This window comes from Dryas octopetala, chromosome 3 (genome assembly GCF_963921425.1).
Source record: "Dryas octopetala chromosome 3, drDryOcto1.1, whole genome shotgun sequence".
NCBI classification, from domain to species: domain Eukaryota; kingdom Viridiplantae; phylum Streptophyta; class Magnoliopsida; order Rosales; family Rosaceae; genus Dryas; species Dryas octopetala.
Window position 1 is genome coordinate 27885301 of NC_141368.1, and position 23391 is coordinate 27908691.

Genomic DNA, 23391 nt, shown 5'->3' on the forward strand with positions numbered 1-23391 from the left:
CCCCAGTCAATAAAAACACCTCTCATTCCCCTTTTTTTTAGAACCTTTAGGGAAAAATGGACGATCTCTTTTCTCCTCTGGGTTTGTGAATTTGATCGAAATTTTGGCGAAATTTCGCTCAAATTGACCAAAAGATGCCTCGAAATTTCGGCGAAATTTGATGAAAAATGGATGAACATGTGATAAAATTTTGATGGCCCTGAAAAACGAAATTTAATTTCTTGATTGTAAGAGAAGTGTGAGGGTGTAAAATAAGAAAAAATAAAAAAATGGTGTGCAAAAAACAAATAAAAGTGTGTGCATATACCAACACTTTACAAAACAATACGAACTTTATAAAACAATATAAACTATAAATTGATAATTAGGTTTTATTACATTTTTAATACCCTAAATAATGTCTGACAAAAAAAAAAAAAACACTAATGTCCTCTCTCATTCTCGATCTCACTCACTATCTTCTGATTCTTCTCTCACACTCCCACTCTCTCTCAGTCTCGATCTAAAACCCAGAAACCGGCCCGGCAGCCCCCTCCGTCTCGCCACCCTCTCGCCCCTCCGTCTTGCACTCTCGCCCCTCCGTCTCGCATTCTCTCCCCTCCGTCTCGCCCAGTCGCCCCTCTGTCTCGCCGGCGCTGCCTCCCTCCAATTGGTATTGTTAAAGTTTCAACTTTTTACTATATTCTTTGGATTTTGGTATGTGGGTATGGTGCGCTTGTTAAATTCTATCACTCTATAACTGCTATTTATGTTAATTTGAATTGGTTGAATGGATTGAAGGAGAAATATGTGATTTTCGTTATCCCCATTTAGTCTGAATTGCGAATTTTAGAGATGGGTTTGCTGCTAAACTGTTACTTAGGCCAAAAAAAAAAAGGGGGGTCGGGGATATGGGGTGGGTTCGGGAAGACTCTCCCTGGCGGGGTCGGGGACGGGAATCCCCCTTTAAATACCCGGGGATATGGGGCGGATTCGGCGACCCGCCCCGTTGCCATCCCAAACCAGTATCGCTTGCGGACAGATCAAACGGTTTACAAATTTATACCCTATGATAGAAATGAGTGAATCTGTTGATTCAATGATGAAAAATGCAACGTCCGTTCCTCATATATCGTCCATTAATATATTCAATATCTCTTGATTATTTCATCCTATGTTTAGGAGTCTGCAAAAGTAACTTTGACATATTCTTGGCGAAAGGGTAAAGCACATAATTAGTATCCTCTGCATGCTTTTCACATGCATTTCATGAATATGTTGCATGTATTTATGTCATAAGTGTGGAGGTGGAAAAATTCAACTGCTTCTCCCTTTTATGATTGTAATTTGCATTTTGCAATGAATGTTGATGTACTGATGTTGGTGCATATATAAACATAAGTAACAGACCAGTCAAACTTGAAAAGAGATTGATCGAGTTGTCTTCAGCCTAGGATTGATGCCTCTCATCACTTCCATATTCTGATGCAAAGTCAGGAGGATATAATGTCAATGTCCCCTTCAATTAGTTTTGGGATTTCTAAAATATACAAAATTACACTCTACATATACCTCTACAATGGAAAATACTAACACATATTTTCTGATATGACGGTGACAATTTATGTAAAGTTCTCATATCAATTATTATAGTCAACTTATAATACCTACTATTGGGAATCTATTATTGGGTTATCCTAGGCCTTATGGGCTACTATTATACTACTGAGCCTTGTCTGCTAACCCTATTATCTAATTTGTTGCTGGTCCCAGGTTGTTAATAACAAATAACGAAGAGGCTGGTTCTCAGCCTTTTTAAAAAGACTCTCAGCCTCTCGCAGAATCGATCAGTTCTCAAGTCGCTGCTGCACCCAGCCTCTCCCACTCACGCTGCTCTCTCTCTCTCTCTCTCTCTCTCTCTGCAAAACCCATCGCCGCCATCGCCTCTCTCTCCCACTCACGCTGCTCTTTGGCCTCTCGCTGCCTCTCGCTGCCTCACTCTCTTTCGGCCGGCAGTTCCTTTCCCGAAATGGCTCAATCTACACCAAGATTAATACCTCCCAAAACCCTCATCCCCAAGCTCCCAATCCCCAACCCCTCCTTCTCTCCCAGCTCTTCCCTTAAAACCCCAAAACCCAAATCCAGAAACTTCCCAACCATCTCTGTCTCGGCGATTGCTGGCCAAAATCAACAGAAACACCAGCAAACGCCGTCCTTGGATGCTGTGTTCAATGGTGCTCGCAAAGAAGAGGTACTAGGTGCCATTGGGAGCTCGTTGTCCAACTGTCTCTCCGAAACCAACCTGCACCTCACAGTTCCTGGCATCAAATCCAAAATCAGAGGCAAGGTAATACCAAAGGAAAAGAAAAGCATTTTCTTTTTGCTTTATTTTGTGTCTGGTTGCTCTCTGCAGTCTTTGGTTGTCATACTTTGTCAATATCTCTAGTCAATTGAGCTTAATAAACAACTTGGCTTTAGCTAAAAGCAACCAACTTGTGGGTTTTTAATTTAGTGGGAAATAGTTTGGTAATTCTCTGTTTTACAGGTTAGAGATGTTTATGACAGTGGGGATTATCTAGTAATGGTGACGACAGATCGGCAGAGTGCATTTGACAGAATTCTTGCTTCCATTCCCTTCAAAGGTCAGGTTTGTTCCCAGTTCCCATCCCAAAGAAAAGAAATTTCTTAAGTGAGTTTTTTGTATTGGGTCAAGATGAATTTTTTATAGAAAAAGAAACAAAGAATGGCCAGATCGCTATTTGATTAAATACTCACTACATGGCTGATAGATAATTAGGAATGGTATCTGAATTTATTTGGTTCTATGATTTTCAGGTCCTTAATGAGACAAGTTTGTGGTGGTTTGACAAAACTCAACACATAACTTCAAATGCAGTTGTATCAGTTCCAGATGAAAATGTAACAATTGCAAAAAAATGTTCTGTTTTTCCCGTTGAGTTTGTGGGTAAGATATTCTAATTGTAGTTTTTTCCATTTTAGTTGGCTAGCAAACCACTTCGCTTGCATTGTCATTGAAATTTCCTACAATTTTGAGTAGAGGAAGATGCTAACTTGGTAAAAGCAATAAACTTTGTGTTAAAGATGTTTAATATAACCAATGCATTGGTGGAAAATAAAATTGGAGGAAGATGGATTTTCTGCTATACTTATCTCATATTAATAAGTAATAAAAAATTTAAGTAGTTAGTATCCTAGAGAGTAATTGTTTAATGTCCCGGCATATTTGTATATGGGGCGTAGGAATATGGCTTCAACTTTCAGTAGAAGTTATTGATCCGCATTTGTCTTAGTTTGGAAGCTTGGTGTTGGAACCTCCATCTTAACTATTTTGTTACTCCATATGGAGGTATTAGATACTTCCTAATTTGTATTCCAGTTGTGGTTCTAGTTTAAATCTTTCCCTTTTTTCTTCTCAGAATCATGAAGGAACACTTCTTTAAATAATATTATATATAAAATCTTGGTCATGAAAATTTCATGATAAGCTTATAACCCAATCAGAGAGTAATTTCTGAGACTTGACTTTATAATAAATCTTCTGACGAGTTGATTGGCTCTTTATTTTCTTTTTCCTTGTCACGGTTAATTAGTAGTTGTTGAATCCACATTGGCATAGTCCATGATGTTTCTTGTTGTAACTTGTAAGTGATAGAATGTTATCATTCAACCATTTTGAGCTATTTGAAGATGAAGGTACTTTTAGCCTTTACATTCATTAAGCCATCAAAGTCTTTACACTACTTGTGTTGCTAATTTGTAGTCAGAGGTTTTGTGACGGGAAGTACTGATACATCATTATGGACGATCTACAAGAGAGGCATACGAAATTACTGCGGCAATGTACTTCCAGACGGTGTGTTTTCTACTTAATGTCCTTCTTTCATTTTAATCCAGAAATTTTCAATCTGATGGTTTATTAATGTTATAGGCTTGGTAAAAAGCCAAAAGCTTCCTGAAAATATTCTCACACCAACAACCAAGGCTGCAGATCATGATGTTCCTGTTACTTCAGATGAGGTTTGGTTTCTTTGATACCATTTGTTTACTTTAAAGGTGAAAAAATGGGATGTAGAAGAGAAAAACTTGTTAGAATAGGGCCATTAGGCTGACAACCTAATAACAGATAAGTCAAGATTCGAATTCATGTTGGAGATGAAACCAAGTTGATACAGGACATTTTGCTGGATTTGTATTGGAATGGAATGTATTGTATCTACAAAGATGTGTTTATATATATGTATTGCTGCTATTGCTTGCGTGTGTCATGCTTTGATCTCCTCTATACATTTAGGTTAGTTAGCTTATCTGATGCAATTATCACACAGATCATTGAACGTGGACTGATGACTCAAGCCGAGTATGATGAAGTAAGTAGCAAAGCATTAAGCTTGTTCGAGTATGGCCAGGTAACTTGCTTTTCTTGTTGTTGTCTTATTGTTATGAGCCTTTTAAAATATAATTATCCAGAAGAAACATCATGGGACTACATCAATCAACACATAGGTTTTCCAAATGAGATTGTATTGTAGTCTTATAGAATGGAACCATGAGGCTACAATGAGGAAAAATTGGAAGAGCAACAAATTCTTTTGAGAAGTTCATATAACCTTTGATTTTTGATTTTTTAAATTTTTACTGATTGTGTATCTAGCATGTAGGCTCAGACATCTGTGTCATATGCTTTGATCTTGTACTTAAAAAAAATTTCTTGTGTTCTGGTGTCAAATGCACCATGTCCTTTTTACCTAGACACTCGGACAATTTTTTTGTTTGTCTATAATTCTCTTTTTGAGCATACATACTGGTCAAATCCAAATAAATAATATTGGCCAAGTAATCAGCTGTACATGTGTGGGCAATTATCATAGTTGAGTTTAGATGCTGCTCCAATCAACTTCTTATCAAATAATAAATCTCAGCCAAGGTAAAAAGTTTGACCATTTCATTCATGTTGCAGCGCGTGGCTTTGGAACGTGGCTTGATATTGGTAGACACCAAGTATGAATTTGGAAAGGGACAAGATGGTTCCATTCTTTTGATTGATGAGGTTTAACTTTGTCTTGTTTAATGTATTTATGGTTCTTTTTTCACTCACAGTACACATGTTCAGATGATGTCATGGGAGTTTAATTTTATTATATTTTATTTTCTTGCCATTATAGGTGCATACACCTGATTCAAGCAGATATTGGATTGCACACACTTATGAGGAACGATTTCAGAATGGTCTTGAACCTGAAAATGTTGATAAGGTATGGTAGGCATTGTATTTTATACTATCACGTTCCATGTGCTGTTTTTTCCTTTCCTTTTTCTTTTGTTTGTTTTTTTTTTTACTCACAATCTTATAGAGCAATTATTATCAGCAAGCTGACATTTAAATACTTAATTCTAAGGAGTTCTTGAGGTTGTGGTTCAAAGATCACTGCAATCCGTATGAAGATGAGGTAGTTTACATAAAGTCCAATTATATTTTCCTTTTAGGTTTGGGAATTTGAGCATGTGAAAACATCAATCTCACGCTGATGATACAAAAATTTAGGTCCTCCCTCCTGCTCCTGAAGAACTTGTTTCTGAACTAGCTTGGAGGTATGTCACTTGTTTATCGTGCCTTATCATAATTTGTACCGTATAAAGTGTCTTCTACATGCTTTATGGAGGTTAAATTTGTCGATCCATTTTTTCCCATTATTTTACTATTATTGTGATTATGATTGTGAGTGTTATTGCTATGTTGATGTTTACATGTCATGTAGATCAGCGGAAAGCATAAAGAATGATTTCTCGAGTCATGTATATCTTTAGTTATATTGGTTTTGGTCCTATACTCCTAGGAGTCTTGTAAAATAGTGATCACTTGCTGCTGATGACCTGAATACTTGCTGTCTGAGCATACTGTAGAGTTTCTGTTGAATTCTATGGTATAAATAACTAGTTATGGTTTTTGTTTTGTCTAATTATGGTTGGTCTGAAGCATAACCTAAAGACAGAATTGCTGGATTTCTTGTTCATGTTTTTTTCAACAAGATCATGCCAAACAACTAAATAGTATTTTTGATAACTTATTCAGAGTTGCAACCAAATGCTAGATTTAGGTTCTTGGTAGTGCAGTGTACCTGTTTAAGGTGCAGAGGAAACAAGGAGTGCTAACCAGGCCAGTCAATTTAGCAAGTCAGGGGTGGGCTGGACATAGGTTCAAATCCTTCCATAGTTGATAGAAAATAACTATTTGACTTGTTATAAGTTCTACTTGAGAATCCATTTACTGATGGAACACCAACTAAATTGAAAGACGTGACACCCAGGAATGGTTTTCCCACCTTGAGTGATGAGGAATTAGTTAGGTCATTCTATTTGAATAAAACAAGGTAAGGAATAATATTGAGGTAATGCTTGACATCTTTGTTCATCCTTCTTTCCCTACTAAGATTGTGGCCCTAAGAACGTTCCACTGATATCTCAAGTTTCAAGTGTCAACTCTTCTTTTGACCGAGTCTATAAGTGCAAAAATGATCTCTCACACTGGGTGTGAACGTCTTCCTCTACAAATTGCTAGTCAAATTGTTTTTTTAATGTTGATCATCATGTTCTCGTTATTTTAGGTCTTTAGGATGATTCTTCAACCTAAAAGATTTCTCAGCAAGTTTCTTTCTTTTTGTAAAGTATTTACTCCACTGTTACCTTTCATAAATATTGAAAATACAAAAGAAGAAAAGAATTTTCTTCTCCCTCACTTTCCCCTCCCTCTCTCCTCCCCTCTCTGAGCCGGACGAGCTGGCTCCTTGTGTTTAAATGGAATCACCATTGTGTTTATTGTGTTGTTGCTTTCGTTTTGATCAACTCCATAGTGTAAGTTTTGAGATTTTTGTATCCACCATTAGTATATGTTTCAGTTACTCATATAGTAGTACTGATATTGCTCTACAATGGCAGATATATTTTCTTGTATGAGACAATAACAAAATCAAAATTCAAGATGCCTTTGACAGAGGTAAAAAAATAAAAAATAAAGCTTCTTGTAATTGATATGTTATTATGATGTATAAATCATTGTGACATAATTTTGGTTTTCAATTCAGGAGCCAATACATGATCGGATATCTCGAAATGTTGCCCAGGCACTGTCATTTCTGAAGTAACTTCATAGTATGAAGCATGAATTTTGTATTGGAACTGACTTACTCCCCCAACCCCCTCGCCCTCTGCCACTCATAAAGAAGATAAATTATGGTTCATTTAGTCTTAGGGTGCACCTTGTTTGTTGTTTCATGGATATTGCTATGGGGGAGCAATATTTTCGGTATGATGGTATCCAATGGTTTGTATCAAACAATGAGGTGGGTAACTTGGTATAATTAAGCCAAATCATTTTGCAACTTACTATTGTAGGCTTTTTTACTTATGAAAATGAGGAAGATTGGCTTTAATGTATTACAGTGGCAGATGGTGCTTTTAACTCCTGTTTTTTAGGAAAATTTAATTTTGATATAGTGAAATTATCATTTGCCCATGCTTGTTTGTGGTTTAAGCAAATGATTTGGTTATTGTATATGACTGGACGCGCGCACAAAAAAGTACAATACAGGTAGACCTACCAACGATCTTCTTGGGCTCCCATTGAATAATGATTTTGTCAAAGATAAATTACCGTAACAAATCATGGATAAAGTGCATATGCTATCATTTTTTAGAAAAAGATCATAGATGTGAAAATTGGATGACTCGATTGAGTTCGTCTGTTGTGTGGATTTGTATGCCATACAAACAGATTCAATAGAAAATTTTGCAATTTTTTTGTTGTACGTTATGCGTACTGATCAAATTCTTGAGTGCATTTAGAAGCTCATTTTAACTCTTATTATTTTCCTCCCTTTTTTTAACTCCCATTTCCTATTCTTTAATCACTTTGTGCATTATGTGTGATTTTTTTCCCATGCAACAATATCTCCTATTACGTTCAACAGTGTTTGTAAACTAAGTCAACCTCTTCTACAAGTGTGTGCGCGAGCTGCCCGTCATTACTAAATTAATGAAAGTGCATTGAAGTCTTGAAGAGTTGGGCCATTAACATGAAGTTTGAAAAGTATATAGAAGAAGCTAGAAGAGAAAACGCTTGGAGGCTCCAAACAAAAAAGAAATAGGTATTTTTTGACCAGAAAGGAAAAATGTTGAAGGCAGTGTATTAATAGAAGAATACTACCACCAATAGATTGGGTTTAGTTACCATCAACTTTGCTTTGCGTAGTTGACTAGGAAAATCCCTCTAGTCAAACATTGGCTATGTGTGACTGTAAGAATAATTTTCATCCAAATTTGAAAATCAAGCTGCCATGCAGTAATGCACTGTGTCAATCTCTGACCATTCTCATCTCCCTTTAGGGGAAAGTTCTACATTGCTGGTGGCTTAGGTGTTACCAACAAAACAAGTTCCATATCTAAACTTTAATTGATGTGACATAATAAGAAACTCCTATATTATATTATATCAGTTAGAATCAAACAGGTTAGTGTTTCATAACAGCATTGACTTAGCTCCGCGTATATACACTTGTGATAGGAGCAACTGACTTCGCGTCATCTGACTTGGTTAAGATGTGTGTAATAATTGCCATGTTCGGAAGGGAATATAAATCAGATGAGTGGCAAAAATTAACCATGTTTGGAGAGGCTGTGAAGGTGCTCGGGTATTTAGAGTTGAATGGGCTATGAAACTGAAAGAGGTTCAGTGCCAGTATGTTGAAGAGGACCTCCCAAACAAAAGTCCCCTGCTCTTGCAGTACAAACCTGTGCACAAAAAGGTACCAGTTCTTGTGCATGATTGAAAGCCCTTGGCTGAGTCACTTGTTATACTTGAATACATTATACATTGATGAGACATGGAAGCAAAATTCAATACTGCCAGAAGAACCCTATGAAAGGGCACAGGCACGCTTCTGGGCCAAATTCAGACGAAAAGAGGTAATTGAACAAGCTATATTGTAATACTGTTAACACTCTGCTTCATATATATGATCTTGGATCAACAAGTCCTAATGTTCTATTAGTTTCATACAATTCACAAAAACCAATTGGGTTAATTCAGCATTCCAATGCAACATTACTTCTGTAATTACTAGCATGAGAAAAAAGCTCACAAATGCAGAAGATACTGCAAAATCTTTCTGGTTTGATAGTGCTACAGGTTACAGGGTTACTATGAGTTCATTCACCAAAGAAAGGGGAGGAGAGAGAAGGCTGCAAAAGAAGCTCAAGAGAATCTTAAGATCCTAGAAAGTGGACTCCGGGGAAAGTACTTCTTTGGAGGTGAAAGCATAGGCTTTGTGGACATAGCTGCTAGGTGGGTTGGATGCTGGGCTACAATAGTCGAGGAGATTGCAGGTGTAAACCTGATTGATACCGAGACAATACCTCTGCTCAACGCTTGGTTTGGAAGAGTTCTTGAGGTTCCCATTCTTAAAGAATGCCTGCCACCTCAAGATAGATGTGGCCATATACAACTTCATCATCTCGTTAGAGAGATGAGGGCTCATAATCAGCCCCAACCCACAGCATGAGAGCCTCAGCTTTCTCCATGTCCCTTTCCACAACGTAACCACGAAGAAGCGGGAGACAAGCAGCTTTTTGTGAAGCAGCGTCAGTTAGACTCTCAAAATACTCTTCAGCTTCCAGAATACCATTCACTTTGAGGATTGATTCCAATCGCATGGCATGATCAGCCGGCGATATCCGCAAATTGCTTTGAGTTTCCATCCATGTTAGTATCCGATATCAACAAGAAAAGAATCTAATTTCAAACAAACCCCACTCATTATGCCACAAAGGTACACAGAGCCCTTCCTCATGTAAGTAAAAAAGGGAGAAATTTCACTAAAAAAAATGGGTTGTATTATAAACTCTTCATTAAACCATAATGGAGGTTTTTGGGCCTAACTGTAATTAGCCTAATATAAATTCAAAACAAACACTGCCCAAAAAAATCAACAATCAACCACAAGAAAGTAGAAAACAAAGCATAATTGGCAACAACAAAGTTTGCAACTTGACCAATCTATAAGTGAGAACAAGTAAAATTAGCCAAAATTTGTTCTATTTATAGACTTATAGCATTTTTTTAAGGGACAAAAAGACTTTTGGTCCCAAAAGCAGATTTGGTCCATCTGGTTTTAAAACTCAACATTTGATCTCTCTGTTCTACACAACATCAAATGTGGAGTTTTGAAATCCCGACCAAATATGTTTTCGGGGTAAGATACAGGTACCAAAATTTTTTTTCCCTTTTTTTTAAAGAAATTTATATAACTCTCGAAGAATTGCTTGAACTCATCAAAAAATGTTTGACTATGGGTGTAAATGAGTTGAGTCAAACCAAATACCATCATGCTCAAGCTTATATCGAGCTTGAGCTTGACTTGACTTGTTTCTTATACGTGCCGAGCTCGAACGAGCCAAAAAAAACAAGCTTAATACAACTCAACCTATATTGAGCCAATTTACATAATGTATGACTGCTGCTATATGCACATTCCTTCTTACTACACACCCATATTGACAATTAACACCTAATAACAAAAGATCATAAAGGACAACAAAAAAAAATTCTAAATGATAAAAAAACAAAAGTATTGAGAACCTACTCCACCTCCTCCTATCGAGACTACTTGATGTGAGATACACCACTATTTAGTAATAGTACTTGCGGGTTAGAATTTTAAAATCCTAAGAAAGTAACTAAAAGTCTTGGTTGGACACTGTCTTTGTTGTAGATGTATGTTTTAAGTTGCAGATACAAGGTTGAGATCAGAGATGCAGGTTGCATCTACAACTAGCGAGTGCTGACAAGAAACGTCAAGCACTCGATAAGAATTGCCGAGCGCTTGATAGGATTTTTGTCCTACAACTTAAGTTTTGGACCGGGTGAAATTGGGCTTATATTTCTTAATCATTTTGAGCTTCTACTTAAAGCACCCTTAATTTATAGTAAGTTTTAGTAATCTCTTTTGACTTAATTGGAACAATAGTCCTTCAACTTTTCCTCGATTCCTACTTTAGTCCTCCAACTCTTTTTTAAATCGAGGGGTCCTTAAATTTTTCCAATTTTTTGCACTTTAGTCCATTCTGTCTATTTCATTTACATTTATGTTAAAATTGGTCATGTGCCTCTTACATTACCACTTAAAAAAGGACAAAAACATCCATCTACATATGAATTTAAGGTTGGGTGTGGATTTTTAGCACAAATGGATCGAGGGTGGGAATAGAGGGACATTGGGAAAAATAACCAGGGTTAGAGGATGGCAAGGTTAATAGTGTCCATGAATGTTTTTGCCCTTAAAAAAGTGGTCACATGAGAAGCAAAGAATTGAGGAAATATAAACATAATAGACGATAAATTGGAAAAACTGTAAAAGTTTAAGGATCTTTGGTTTAAAAAAGGAGTTGAAGGACTAAAGTAGAAATTGAGGAAAAGTTGAAGGAATATTCCTCCAATAAAGCCTTTTCGGTGGTGAGAAGTTTTCAGTAATCTTTCATATATTGGTATTATTTAATAATAATTTTGATAATCTTGTATTTTTGTTTTATGTTCAACTAATCAAGAAATGTAGCAGCAACCCTATCTGAGTTTGACTCCGAAGATTACCAAACATTTGTGCTTGATGGTATTATCTTCCGGCCATTCAATTTGAACAATGAGCAGATGTATGGATACTTTGACCAAGAGAAATTTCATGTGAGGGAAAAGGAAGAAGCTAGGGATCCGTGATTGCTAATGACGTTTGAGTTAACATAAGCGACTGATATTCTGTTTGACATCTATGGTAATTAATTACCATATATAACTTCCCTCCATGGGAAATTGGTAATTAATTATCCTGAATTTGGGGAAATAGGAAGATGGCCACCAGGCACCAGCTAACTAACATGTTACAAAATATTTATAGAGATGCCACGTCTAAACCGATATTACAAAAAGAGATAATTAAGATTAGGTCATTTAAAAAAATAATTTTTTAAATAGAGACCGGAGATGTTTTAAAATTTATAAAAAAAATTATTTTAATTCATAATAATTTATAAGAAAATTCATTTTCATTCATAATAAAGTCCTTTTAATTTATAAGAAAATCATTTTTATTCATAATAAAATCATTCCCCAATTTGAAGGGTATTTTTTCCTATTTGAAGGGTATTTTTCCTTCTAGGGTGTAGAGTAGATTTTGTTGTGGCTGTATGTTAGATTTTAACTCCGGTCCACCCAAAATCTTAGAGTTAAAACCTAACATAAAGCTGTCAAAGAAAAAAAATAAAAAGACTTAATTAAAAACCCTTAATCACTATCGGTCTTAGTCTAAAAAAGATTCATAAAATGAACTGGATTCTAAATCTCCCTTTAAAAAATTTAGGAGTGGAAAGAATCTAAATCAATATTTAGATCCATTGGAGCCAAATAGACTTCGGGGAAGATGACTTCACACGACCCACCTTTGTAATCAATATATGAAACTCTAGTATTCACTTTACAAATGAAAGCTTTATATTTTGGCAACCAGTGTTACATATACATCATACTTAGGGGTGGGTTTTATTCCCAAAATACCGCAAAATCCTGATACCATACCGTTTCCGATTCTAATGGTACGGTATGTTTTTGGCCATTTGCGGTATCGGCACAAATATCGTTCCGTTCCTGCAAAAATGGTATCAAAAATGGTATAGGTATTTGAATACCATCGGTATTCCAATACCGCATATATATCATCAATCTCACTGTTGCCTCCACTCCATCTCCTCCATCTATCTGTCTCTAGAAGCAAACTCTCTCTCTTGGTCGCCTCCACTTCTTCATTTTTGGCCTCCCTCTCTCTTACCACTGTCACCACCATCGCCTCCCTCTGTCAATCTCTCCCTCTATCTCTCACCACGTCACCACCATCGCCTCCCTCTGTCAATCTCTCCCTCTATCTCTCACCACGTCACTACCATCGCCTCCCTCTGTCATTCTCTCCCTCTCTCTCACCTCCCTCTGGCATTCTCTCCCTCTGTCTCTCACCTCCATCACCACCATCGCCCTCTGTCAATCTCTCTCAATTTGGATAGTGTCGGAATGCCCATTACTGTTCCGACACCGTCTCATTCCGACCGATACCGTATTAAGCAGTTTTCGACCACCGTCGACACAATATCGGAATTCAATTCTTCTTCCTCGACTCCTAACGGTCGGAGTGTGGTATGGGGAATACGGTACGGTTACCATACCGTTCCCAGCCCTAATCATACTTCATTCATTTAAACAATAAATATCAAAGTAGTACTTAATGGTAGCAACAAATTATGTCTCTCCCAACCATTTCAAAGACTGAATTAATAAAACCAGATACAATTATCCAATGATCCGAATAGGTATGGTTGCAGAGATATCCAATTTCTTAATTGGACCAAGATGAACCCTGTTACAAGACTTCAGGAATCGACTTGTCATGTGACAGCTGATGGGAAAAGCAAAAGCCTCTTAAGATTTCATACAACGAAATGAAATGCTTTTAAGTCAGTTATCACCGGTTACCAAATGCTTCACAGGAATATCTAGAACAGCCAGAGCTTCTGAGTTTTAAGTCCAATTATTCTAAAATTTCTCCCTCCTCTATGTCATCATCTGCTAATAAGAATTCCCTAACAAGTGAAATTTTTCCTTCTTCTACCCCTTCTTCCTTGTTAAATTCACCTTCCAAATCAAGAAAATCATCAGGATTGATTTCGGCAATAAGATCTGAATACGCGTCTATTAAGCCTTGATCAAAATTAAAATCCATGTCTTCAAAAGATCCTTCTTCCTTAACCTTGGAACTGGAATGTGAACCATTGCCTCCTGCTACTGTTGCAGACAAAGACTTATCTGATGAATTATTTAGTGCTTTCTCACACCTGCTTCTACTGGAGATATGAGGCAGGGAACTTGAAGTCTCATGTTTCATGAGATCAAACACCTTAGGATGGCTGTTGTCTTCCTCTAATTCCTCCTCCTTAAAGGGTACACCTCCAGGGCTCGGATCATTGCTTTCATAAGTCTTAAGCTCTGGTTTGCGAACAGTAGGAGCGGAATCTTTAACTACTTCAAAATCCACACTGTGTGAAGGGAGAAAAACATAAATGACCGGGTATTCCAAAATAACTAAGTTGGCTAATTGCTGCCTTATTGGAACTCTTATGTCCAACTCACAGAAAGGTGATCTAGCGCCCTGTAACAACAGCCAAAAGATAAAAATAAAAAGAATTGTTTATTAGGCAGTATTTGCTATATTTCCAACATAAGTAATACAACCATTACAAAGTAGGTATATTACAATTAAAAGCCAACTCTAATTTGGCCCAGTGAACACAATTTTTCGTCATAGTCATAGCCCAACCTAACTGTCTATGTATGTTTTGACCTACAAGTATACCCATTTATTATATAAAATTATATGCATACATATATATATAAATATATATTCCTGCAAGAGAAGCGTGTCCATGAAAACCAAGTTAATTGCAACTTCAACACCATAGCAGTTGGGCAAAGCATAAGTCAGCCTACAAGATTAAAAGATGGTAGGAAGATGATGCACCATCAACCAAAGCAGTTTCCAATCCATCATAGACACACACAATGCATTTTAGACACACACATTGCAAGGTACATCAGACGTAATGGTGCATGATAACAGTCACACAGTTTAGGCTCACTGCTGGAGACTGCACTTTTTGCGTTAGGGCCAGAATAAACACTGGTTGGATATCCTTAACCTGACCAAGGGGGTACCTAGCTGGTTAACTATTTTCAGGTTTCAACTTGATATTCTAGATGTTCACAGTTAATTATTAAACATCAACCAGAAAACAAAAATTACAAACCTGATATCTACGGATAAAAAGCTTAAGACAATCCAACTTCTCCTTGCAGAATAGCCTTAACGGATGATTCCATGGGCCAGGTTTTAGATGGTTCTCAATAATAGAGTAGAGGTTCATGTTTTCATTTGCTCTGCATGAACATCAAAATGCATCAGTTTTCAAAGTATTGTACCCAGGCCTTAACTAGGAAATTAAACATCACTAGATTGCTCAAAGAAGAAAGACTCTCACCCATGGTCAATTAGAACAACATCTGTTGAGTGAAATCGCCATTCAATCGTCCATGAGATGCATTTCTTCCTGAAGCAGATCACACAAACATAAATAATTAAGAAAACTAATAACTGATTTAGAGCCCCACTGTGGCAATCTTCAAATCAACCACACTCAAAGAACTAAGTCTCCTGTATCACTCATGAAGAATCATAAAAAAGTCAATCAACATGTAAAGGTCAAGACACGCATCATCTCCTTTCAATTTTTGTAACCCCTTCCACTTGAACAACATTTAAGAGATTTAACAAGGAAAAAGAAGAAGAAGAAGAAGAAGAAGAAGAAGAAGAAGAAGAAGAACGAAGTCATCGGATATCATACTTCTCATAGAGACAAGAAGTTTGCAACTTGATGACTTATTGCTTCATACCACAGTGGAATTAAAATAACATGTCAGAACACTAAACTATCATCTTCATGAAACGCAGGTATCCCAAAGCATATGCAGGGACCAAGGAATAATCCATCCTCCCATCAATCTAGAGTGAAAAGTTTTGAGAAAATTTTACCTTTGATCATATCGAGTTTGATTCTTCTCCCTTTTTGACATTCCACTTGGTAGAAGTAATAGCTTAGTTCTGCGACTGGCAGCAGCACTCCGAAGGCTTTTAAGGTGATATGGCAGCCTAAAATAATGATATCTACATAACTTATTTCTCAATCTCTGAGAAGATTCAGCAACCCTCTTCACTTCCTCAAGCAAATTGAAGTCTGCACAGAGAATTTTCCAATACAGATGCAATGGTTAAAATATGTGAGAACGAAAACCAAGAAAATTAAAGCCAACTCTCGAGCTTAACATGCAAAATTCTTTAAACATGAAAAAAGGTATGGAATTCTGCCTAAGAAGAAAACAAAAGAATGAATTTGACTGGTTATATCCTATACATTATTTATCTTAAAAACCTCCAAAAGGGTTCTCAAAGTTCATGAAGACATATCAAACAATGCTAAAATTAACAACAAACATTGCACTTTATCCATAAAAGCATTCCGGACGAAAGAACAAGCAGTGATATTCAACAAAAGAAGTCAAATCTTCTAAAGTTAATTCCCACAGCTAGAAACAGTTTTTAACCATACAATAAGTATTCAAGTTTCATTAAAGCATTCTCAAGCAGACTATAACATACCCATAAAACATAAAAAATAATAACAGAGCCTTAAAGGGTATTGAAATTCACATCCAACATATCAATTTTTTCAAGGAAAGAAACAACCCACCATTATTAAAACTTCTCAAACTGAAAACATTGAATAAAATGCGTATTGGAAGATACCAGAAAGCAGCTGATTATCGTCTATCTGAGAGAGCGGGACAAACTGGGTTTGTTTCCTCTTGCCCATGCAACCAGTACGTTGTTTGTGAGCTTTGATGCATGGTAAGCTACAGGAGCGTATGGAGCAGCCTGGACATTTGTACTTTGATGGGTTCGCTTTGCACTCGTTGCATACTTCTGGGTCTTTCAGTTTTGGGTTTGCTGAAGCTAGTTCTCCTCGTTCCTCCATTTTCACACACACTGAGAGGGGTTTGGGTGGGGAGGGACAAATCAAGGGATCAAATGTTGGTCCTTCAGCAGGCTTACTCACAATGACACTAGATGAAACCCTATTAGAAACTTGACCCCTTCCTGTTAAACCTGAGGAAGGATACTACTTCATTGAGATGAGGTCTGCAACATCGCCAGAATTTACAGGAATGTGGAAAACTAAAATCAAAAAGAGAGTTTCTTGCAGGTTGCCAATCCATGACAAACCAAAAGTGATATACAATGATCTGATTTTAAAATCAATGCACAGAAACAGTTCTGCAAGCTTCTACTCAGCAGGTTCTTAAGTGCATATGTATAGGAAAAAAATTAAATTGAAAATAAAGGCAGATTGACAAACACTCAAGAACTAACCGGGTTGACAACAAAAGCAGATTAACTTCTACACATCAAGCTCAAAAAGATAATTCCCTTACATATATATTCCGCATTTTAAAATGAAGAACTCATTCAAAGAACTCATCTTATAGAACATCTCCAAAACCATTTGGTCCTCAAGATGCATTAAACTGCCTTTCCAAGTAAAGTTCAATTCAAAACAAAGAAGCATCTGACAGCTCTCAAGTCATCTTTAAGTGAACCCAATTAAACTTCAATTAAGAACCCTATGTATCATATGATATGTCAATACATAATGTATTGTATGATACGGGTAGCATATTGTTAGGTACATCACAATCAACATACAATGGTGAGATACAGATGAGATGGCAAAACATGTATTATATATCATAACTACTAGCTTTATCACAGTGCGGGAAAAATTTATAGCAAAATGGCACCGCTGAGGTTTTTTTTTTTTGTAAGATATCAGAACTAAGGTATGGCATGACATAATATCTTAACAACACAAGCTTTTGTTTAGGAACTGAAACTAGATGTAAAACCAAACTTCAAAGAAACAAACGCACTAGTGCCTGAAAAAGCTGAAAGAAAGTTCAAACAGCACACAGATTAAAACCAAATACATGCATAGGTGCCCTCATGTAAAGAGTCAAAGGCTTTCTTCTGCTGGCATACACTTTTGATGCCCTTATTCTACATAAATTCTCACCCACAATATCCTCTTCTGGAAAGGTTCCACTGTGAATGTGTTAACCCCTAACATGCATATTTGACATAACAAATACATAATCATGCTTAAAAGTATGACTGTTTCTCTTATCAATTAATTTGTAAACCATTGGAGATCAGCAAAACCAATGTCATACAATGTGGAAGATTCCTACTTTCTTATTTTCCCCTAAAACTCTGGAATGTGGTCAGCAGCAGTAATTTTCAAAGAAACGATCAACCGTCTGGTGCTTAGTGATGCTAAATTAATCTCTTAAGATATAAGTTCAATCATTTCTATTAAATTTTTAGTTCAATTTGCTTTAGCAAATTTAGATATGTATATTTCTTAATTTGCATCACAATTAGCTCCTTATTTTTTCCTAATAGTTTTTCCTCCCTATCTTTTTTTTCCATCTCGTTTTAATTTATTTTCTATGATAGAAAACAATTCTTTCTTCTTATTCTAAGTTTTGTGTCAACTAATAAATTGTGTGAATCGTAGAAAAATTGATTTCAAATCCTCCTCTCTCTCTCTCTCTTCAGCAACCTAAAAAAGCATCAATCCCACATAAAATTTTACTCAAAAGGAACCCCAAATTTCGAAAACCAAGAATTTGAGGTTTAGTTCTTTACAATCTTTGATACAAGAACTCCAACATTAAAGGTTCAAACTCAAATAGTCTAAAGCAACAACTTGCTACCAGTCCACCAAAGAACCTCATGCTTTGTCACAATGACATGGCTAAAGTCACCAAGCAATTGAATTTATATCACTAAACACCATAATTACAGTTGGGGACCCGAATTCGCTCAATGCAACCAACCCCAGAACCCCCATATACTGTTCCGAGCAGCAAAAATAGAATTTTGTTCAGAATTAAAAATTCAAACCCTAACCCAAATTCAGCAAATAAAGAACTTCAAGTAAACCCTAATTACTGAAAAGAATGAATCTCTTAAAAGTAAACTTACCGCTGCTATCGTAGGGCTCGTAGTCCATGGGCAGTTGAAACCCTCATCAAAATCGAAACACAGCTCCAAAACGACACCGCACGAAAATCGCAAAACAACGACGGGGTTGAAGATTGAAGAGTGTGTCTTCTGTGTTCGCGTTTCGTGGAGAAGAGGTTTTGGAAAGTATAGAGAGTGAAATTAGTGGCGGTCGGAAGAGAAATCAGTGCCACTGGAGAACCCACACCACTCTTGTCTGCTGAGTAGAGAAATTTGGAAAACTAAAAATTTGTTTAACCTTTTAACCATGTTTAAAAAAAATCAAGGATTAAAGTTTTAAAGATTAAAAAGAAAAAAAAGTTAAAAGTCTTTAATTAACTTAAATTTGAGTTAATTTTTTAAATTTCTTGCGACTTTCTTTTTTCTTTCTCTTTCTCCGGTATTTTTTTTTCTAAAAATAAAAAAACTAAAGGATTACAGACTCCTAAAAAATAAAGTTAACACACCCATCTTAAAATTAAAAAAGAAAAATTTACTCTACACACCCAATCAAATTTATAAAAGTAAATAATTTTAAAGTCCATTATACCCCTATTATTAAATTAACCTACTTAATATTTTCAAGAGCAAATGACAACAATGATCTTCAAACTTTACCCTTTTGTATCACTTTAGTCTACAACTTAATTTTTTTTTAATTCTATAGTCCGCGAACTTTCACCGTGTATCACTTAAGTTCATTCTGTCAATTTCATCCACTTTTTCCGTTAAGTTTAGTCACGTATCAAGCATGTAAACCACTTTTGAAATGTAAAAATGATAACTCCCCTCTTTCTTTCCCCAACGTATATACATGACTAAAATTGACCAAAAATTTACAGATGAAATTGACGGAATGAACTAAAGTGATACACAGGTGAAAATTCATAGATTATATAATTCAAAAAATAAGTTCATGAACCAAAGTGATACTAAAAGTAAAGTTTGAAAACCATTATTATAATTTTCTCTATTTTAAAATCTTAAAAAGGTCCACATAATGGCAAATAAATCAACTTTTCAAAAAAAAAAAAAAAAGCGCTTAAAATGACCAAAAGAAAAAAAAGTGCTTGATGTGTTTTATGGTGTTTATAATTCTTGTTTGACAAGAACTATGCAACGGTAGTTCCTATTCGATAGGAATTTTGTAATGACAAATATAATAAGGGTAGATGTGACTCCATAAGCTTTAGTTTTTTAGCAAATTACATTTAAATCAATAAAACATTTCAATATTACATAAAAGTTAATGTAAATTTTATTTTCCCATAAAAGTCAATGAGTTTTGAAATTATATCTCATTTTAGTCACTAAACTCAATCCACTTGATTATGTCATGTATTTTGGTGCATTAGAAAATTTCAATTTGCTCATCCCTTTTTTTATTACTTATGAGCGTAAAATTATGACGTTGCCCTTAATTTAGTTTATGGTATAGAAATGAGGTGCATGGTATATAAATGGGGTTTAGGGTTTAGAATTAGGATTTTAGAGCTTATGGCTTATGATTTAGGTTTCGGGTTTTTGGTGCCCAAAACCTGTGAGCTAAGTCGTTTTGCTGCGTAGCAGTCAAACACAAACCTAATACAAATCTAAATTTGAATGGTAATGTACGTTTATTAATTTATTGTAATTTATCTTTTTTTCATTTTGGTCAATAGTGATTAAAAAATGAAATTATGAAAAATTGCATTGATTAAAATTTAATTGTAAAAAGTTTTATTAATTTAGGGAGACTTAGAGTTCAGTCCATTTTATGAGTATTTCTTAAACTAAAACCGGTAGTGATTTAGGATTTTTAATTAAGTTATTTTATTTTTTTTCTTTGACGGCTTTATATTAGGTTTTAACTTCAAGATTTTGGGCATACAGCCTCTATTAAGCCCACTCTACACCCTAGGAGGGGAAATACCCTTCAAATAGAAGGAAATACCCTTCAAATCGAGGAATTATTTTATTATGAATTAAAATGATTTTCTTATACATAAATTATTATGAAATAAAAAGATTTTCTTATAAATTTTAAAATACCCCCAGTCTCCATCTAAAAATTGTTTTTCTAAAAGATCTAAGTCTAATTATCTCATTAATTTATTTGTAATTAGCCCTGCATTTTTTGCATTTTATGTTGGTTAATGAACTTTTAACAAATTTATAAGAGAAAGACAAAAGGTATGTTTACACCTTTTTTTAGTATAGTTTTTGTTGAATAGTGGCCACATTGTAAAACATGAAAAAAAAAAAAAAAAAAAAAAAAAAAAAAAAAAAAAAAAAAAAAAAAAAAAAAAAAAAAGAGTAAAAAGCGTACGCTAATGTAACACCCCAAATTTTACTAATTTTGGTTTTGGTGGTGTTACTAAATTTATTATAGTTTAGAACTAATATTTACATTTTTCTTAGCAACCACAAACATGAATTTGATTCACATGCTTGGATTAATGAAAAGTTACTTTCTTTTATACACTTGTTACAATTATAATTATGTGTTGCTTATTTTGGATTTCCATATTTGATTAAATGATTATACATGCACAATTTGTCTTGTGGAAACAATTAAATTGCTTAAGTGTTTCATTAAGCCTGACTCATTAGAGACTAGCTTATAACCCATAATTCACTTCTTCAGCAGCATCAGAAGTTGTGCTTTGCTAGTGTGGTTGATATGCAAAATCTATAGGGAAGGCAATGGGATGTTGATGCTCTATCGTGGCTATCGGAGGAAAAAGAATATCTCAAATGCATTTGAGTGAATGAATTTTTCCTAATATGAAAAAGAGAGATAGCCACACACTATGAGAGGACATATATAAAAATGGGATTAATGCCAATTTGGTCTTCAGAGTATTATATTTGTATCAATTTGGTCCCTAAACTTCTAATTTGAAAAATTTAGTCCCCAGACTTTTTCAATTTTGCCAATTGGGGTTGTTCAGTCAATTTACACATTTTCCGTCCAATTATGTCAATTTTGAAAGTTCAATTATGTCAATTTTGAAAGTTCAATTATGTACTATTACTTTCAATTATGTACTTTTGAAATAAATTATTGTGAAACATACAAGAATGGTGAAGGGCACAAACTAGAATTATTGTCCTATTATGAAATGAAATTGACTGAACAACCTCAATTGGCAAAATTGAAAAAAGTATAGGGACTAAATCTTCCAAATTAGAAGTCTGAGGACCAAACTAATACAAGTATAATAGTTTAGGAACCAAATTGACATTAATCCCTATAAAAAAATAGTATTGTTTAGCTCATCAAAATTGGAATTATTAATGAGCTTATAAATGCTGAAACCATTAAATCTTTTATTCCTCCCAGAGGTTTCAATTGAAATTGCTAGAAGAAGTGGATTAATTGTAATGAGAAACAAATCTAGTTCAAATAGAACAATAAGTACTCACTGCTAAAACATCATACCAAGTCATACATATTATAGAGAAATCTAGTTCAAGTGAAACAATAAGTACTCACTGCCTAAACATCAACAACCAAACCATATATATATATAATAGAGACATTGATCTGCCAAACCTAATTCATTAATTTTGAGTCCCAGATTAAAAAAATAAATTAATTAATTAATTAATAGAAATAGCAAGAAATAGCAAAAATATAGTCCAAATAACAAAAATACAGACCTGATATTGCTTCTTGCTTGCTGCTACTTAGTAAGAAATAGCATTGGATTGATCAAGTAAGACAAGGCTCTCTACAAAAGAATCCATTGACTAGTAGTCAGACCCATCATCAACTCCAGAATATTTAACTTGTTTGGTCTTAAAATCCACCATTAGCAAGTGCGTACGTACCACTTTTAGTAACCATTTTGAACACTTGTTCGCCACTGCTTTTAAAAGCAAAAGGGATGGGACTGGCCTCTTGGTCGTGTTGAAGTGTGAAGCCAATTTCAAAGAAGTTTTGATGTGTTTTGGCAAGTGGAATTATTCCAAGAACTTTTGGGATTAATCCACTAAAGAAGGCAACAAGGTTGTGAGTGTGTATTGGTGTCTGTCCAAAATGGCTCGAGCCATTTTTTACACCGAGCAATAAGCTCGAGCTGTTTTTAACAGAGGCAAAGCCGCTGCCTCGGCCCTTTTTACTTATGCGAATTTTGACCTCCAAATGTTCCCATTTTGCCCTAATATAAGCCTTAAGTCTTATGCGGTGTAAATAGGAACTTATGGGCATTCTAAACCTTGATTTTTCATATTTAGAGAGAGTGAAAAGAGAGGGGAGAGAAGGAGAGAAACACTTGAGAGATTTGAGTGAGAAATCTTGTAATCCCTAAGAGTGAGTGAGAGATACACTTGTGAACTCTTGTATTTGGGGATTCTCCCTCTTGTTCTTCTTCTTATTCAGTAGTGGAACCTTAGCAACTCCGTGGACGTAGCCCATTTGGTCACATTGGCCGGGTGAACCACGTTACATCGGTGTGTTCTTTGTTTTGCTTGCTTGTTGGGTGTTGCTATTTATTGGGGTTTGTTTGCTCTTGACCTAAAATATTTGGAATTTGTTGGCATTTTTGGATTTCTTTGTTGTTGTCTATTGTTGCTTGCACTTTTTATTAATTGGCTAGCTAGGGATTGGGTCTTAAATCCCCTACAAGTCGTGCTGGGTTACACTATA

The 23391-nt window shown here is 35.4% G+C and overlaps 2 protein-coding genes and 1 pseudogene across 5 annotated transcripts; 2 read left to right on the forward strand and 1 right to left on the reverse strand.

Moving 5' to 3' along the window:
- The first annotated feature begins 488 nt into the window (after positions 1-488).
- On the forward strand, positions 489-7510 carry LOC147292223 (phosphoribosylaminoimidazole-succinocarboxamide synthase, chloroplastic-like). Of its 2 annotated transcripts, XM_086234767.1 has the most exons (13): positions 494-652; positions 1753-2326; positions 2525-2626; positions 2815-2944; positions 3761-3853; positions 3929-4017; positions 4326-4406; positions 4958-5047; positions 5163-5252; positions 5397-5447; positions 5543-5589; positions 6934-6991; positions 7080-7510. In XM_086234767.1, exons 2-13 carry the CDS (start codon positions 2009-2011, stop codon positions 7137-7139), a joined length of 1209 nt encoding a protein of 402 aa, XP_086090893.1. In that variant the 5' UTR covers positions 494-652; positions 1753-2008; the 3' UTR covers positions 7140-7510. The 2 variants fall into 2 exon arrangements, with proteins under 2 accessions (XP_086090894.1, XP_086090893.1); XM_086234768.1 differs by lacking the exon at positions 6934-6991 and having other exon boundaries at positions 489-652.
- LOC147292224 (glutathione transferase GST 23-like) lies at positions 7333-9871 on the forward strand (annotated as a pseudogene).
- A 3172-nt stretch (positions 9872-13043) lies between these two features.
- Positions 13044-18977, reverse strand: LOC147292225 (HIT-type Zinc finger family protein). Of its 3 annotated transcripts, none has more exons than XM_086236519.1 (6): positions 18741-18977; positions 16443-16682; positions 15672-15873; positions 15121-15189; positions 14890-15019; positions 13044-14234 (listed from the first exon to the last, which is right to left on the reverse strand). In XM_086236519.1, the coding sequence occupies exons 1-6, from the start codon at positions 18766-18768 to the stop codon at positions 13617-13619; spliced, it is 1287 nt and encodes a 428-aa protein (XP_086092645.1). In that variant the 5' UTR covers positions 18769-18977; the 3' UTR covers positions 13044-13616. The 3 variants fall into 3 exon arrangements, with proteins under 3 accessions (XP_086092645.1, XP_086092644.1, XP_086092646.1); XM_086236518.1 differs by having other exon boundaries at positions 13045-14234; positions 16443-16802; XM_086236520.1 differs by having other exon boundaries at positions 13045-14234; positions 16443-16835.
- Positions 18978-23391: the final 4414 nt, after the last annotated feature.

What these genes read in the sequence shown, in the direction of transcription:
- LOC147292225 (XM_086236518.1), bottom strand. Translation starts at nt 18,768, where the DNA reads ATGGACTACGAGCCCTACGATAGCAGCG. An exon ending in CGAGCCCTACGATAGCAGCG is followed by an intron (nt 16,803 to 18,740) that starts GTAAGTTTACTT and finishes ATCCTTCCTCAG; the next exon opens with GTTTAACAGGAAGGGGTCAA. An exon ending in CGATAATCAGCTGCTTTCTG is followed by an intron (nt 15,874 to 16,442) that starts GTATCTTCCAAT and finishes TTCTCTGTGCAG; the next exon opens with ACTTCAATTTGCTTGAGGAA.
- LOC147292223 (XM_086234767.1), top strand. Translation starts at nt 2,009, where the DNA reads ATGGCTCAATCTACACCAAGATTAATACCTCCCAAAACCCTCATCCCC. An exon ending in AATCCAAAATCAGAGGCAAG is followed by an intron (nt 2,327 to 2,524) that starts GTAATACCAAAG and finishes TCTGTTTTACAG; the next exon opens with GTTAGAGATGTTTATGACAG. An exon ending in CCATTCTTTTGATTGATGAG is followed by an intron (nt 5,048 to 5,162) that starts GTTTAACTTTGT and finishes TTGCCATTATAG; the next exon opens with GTGCATACACCTGATTCAAG.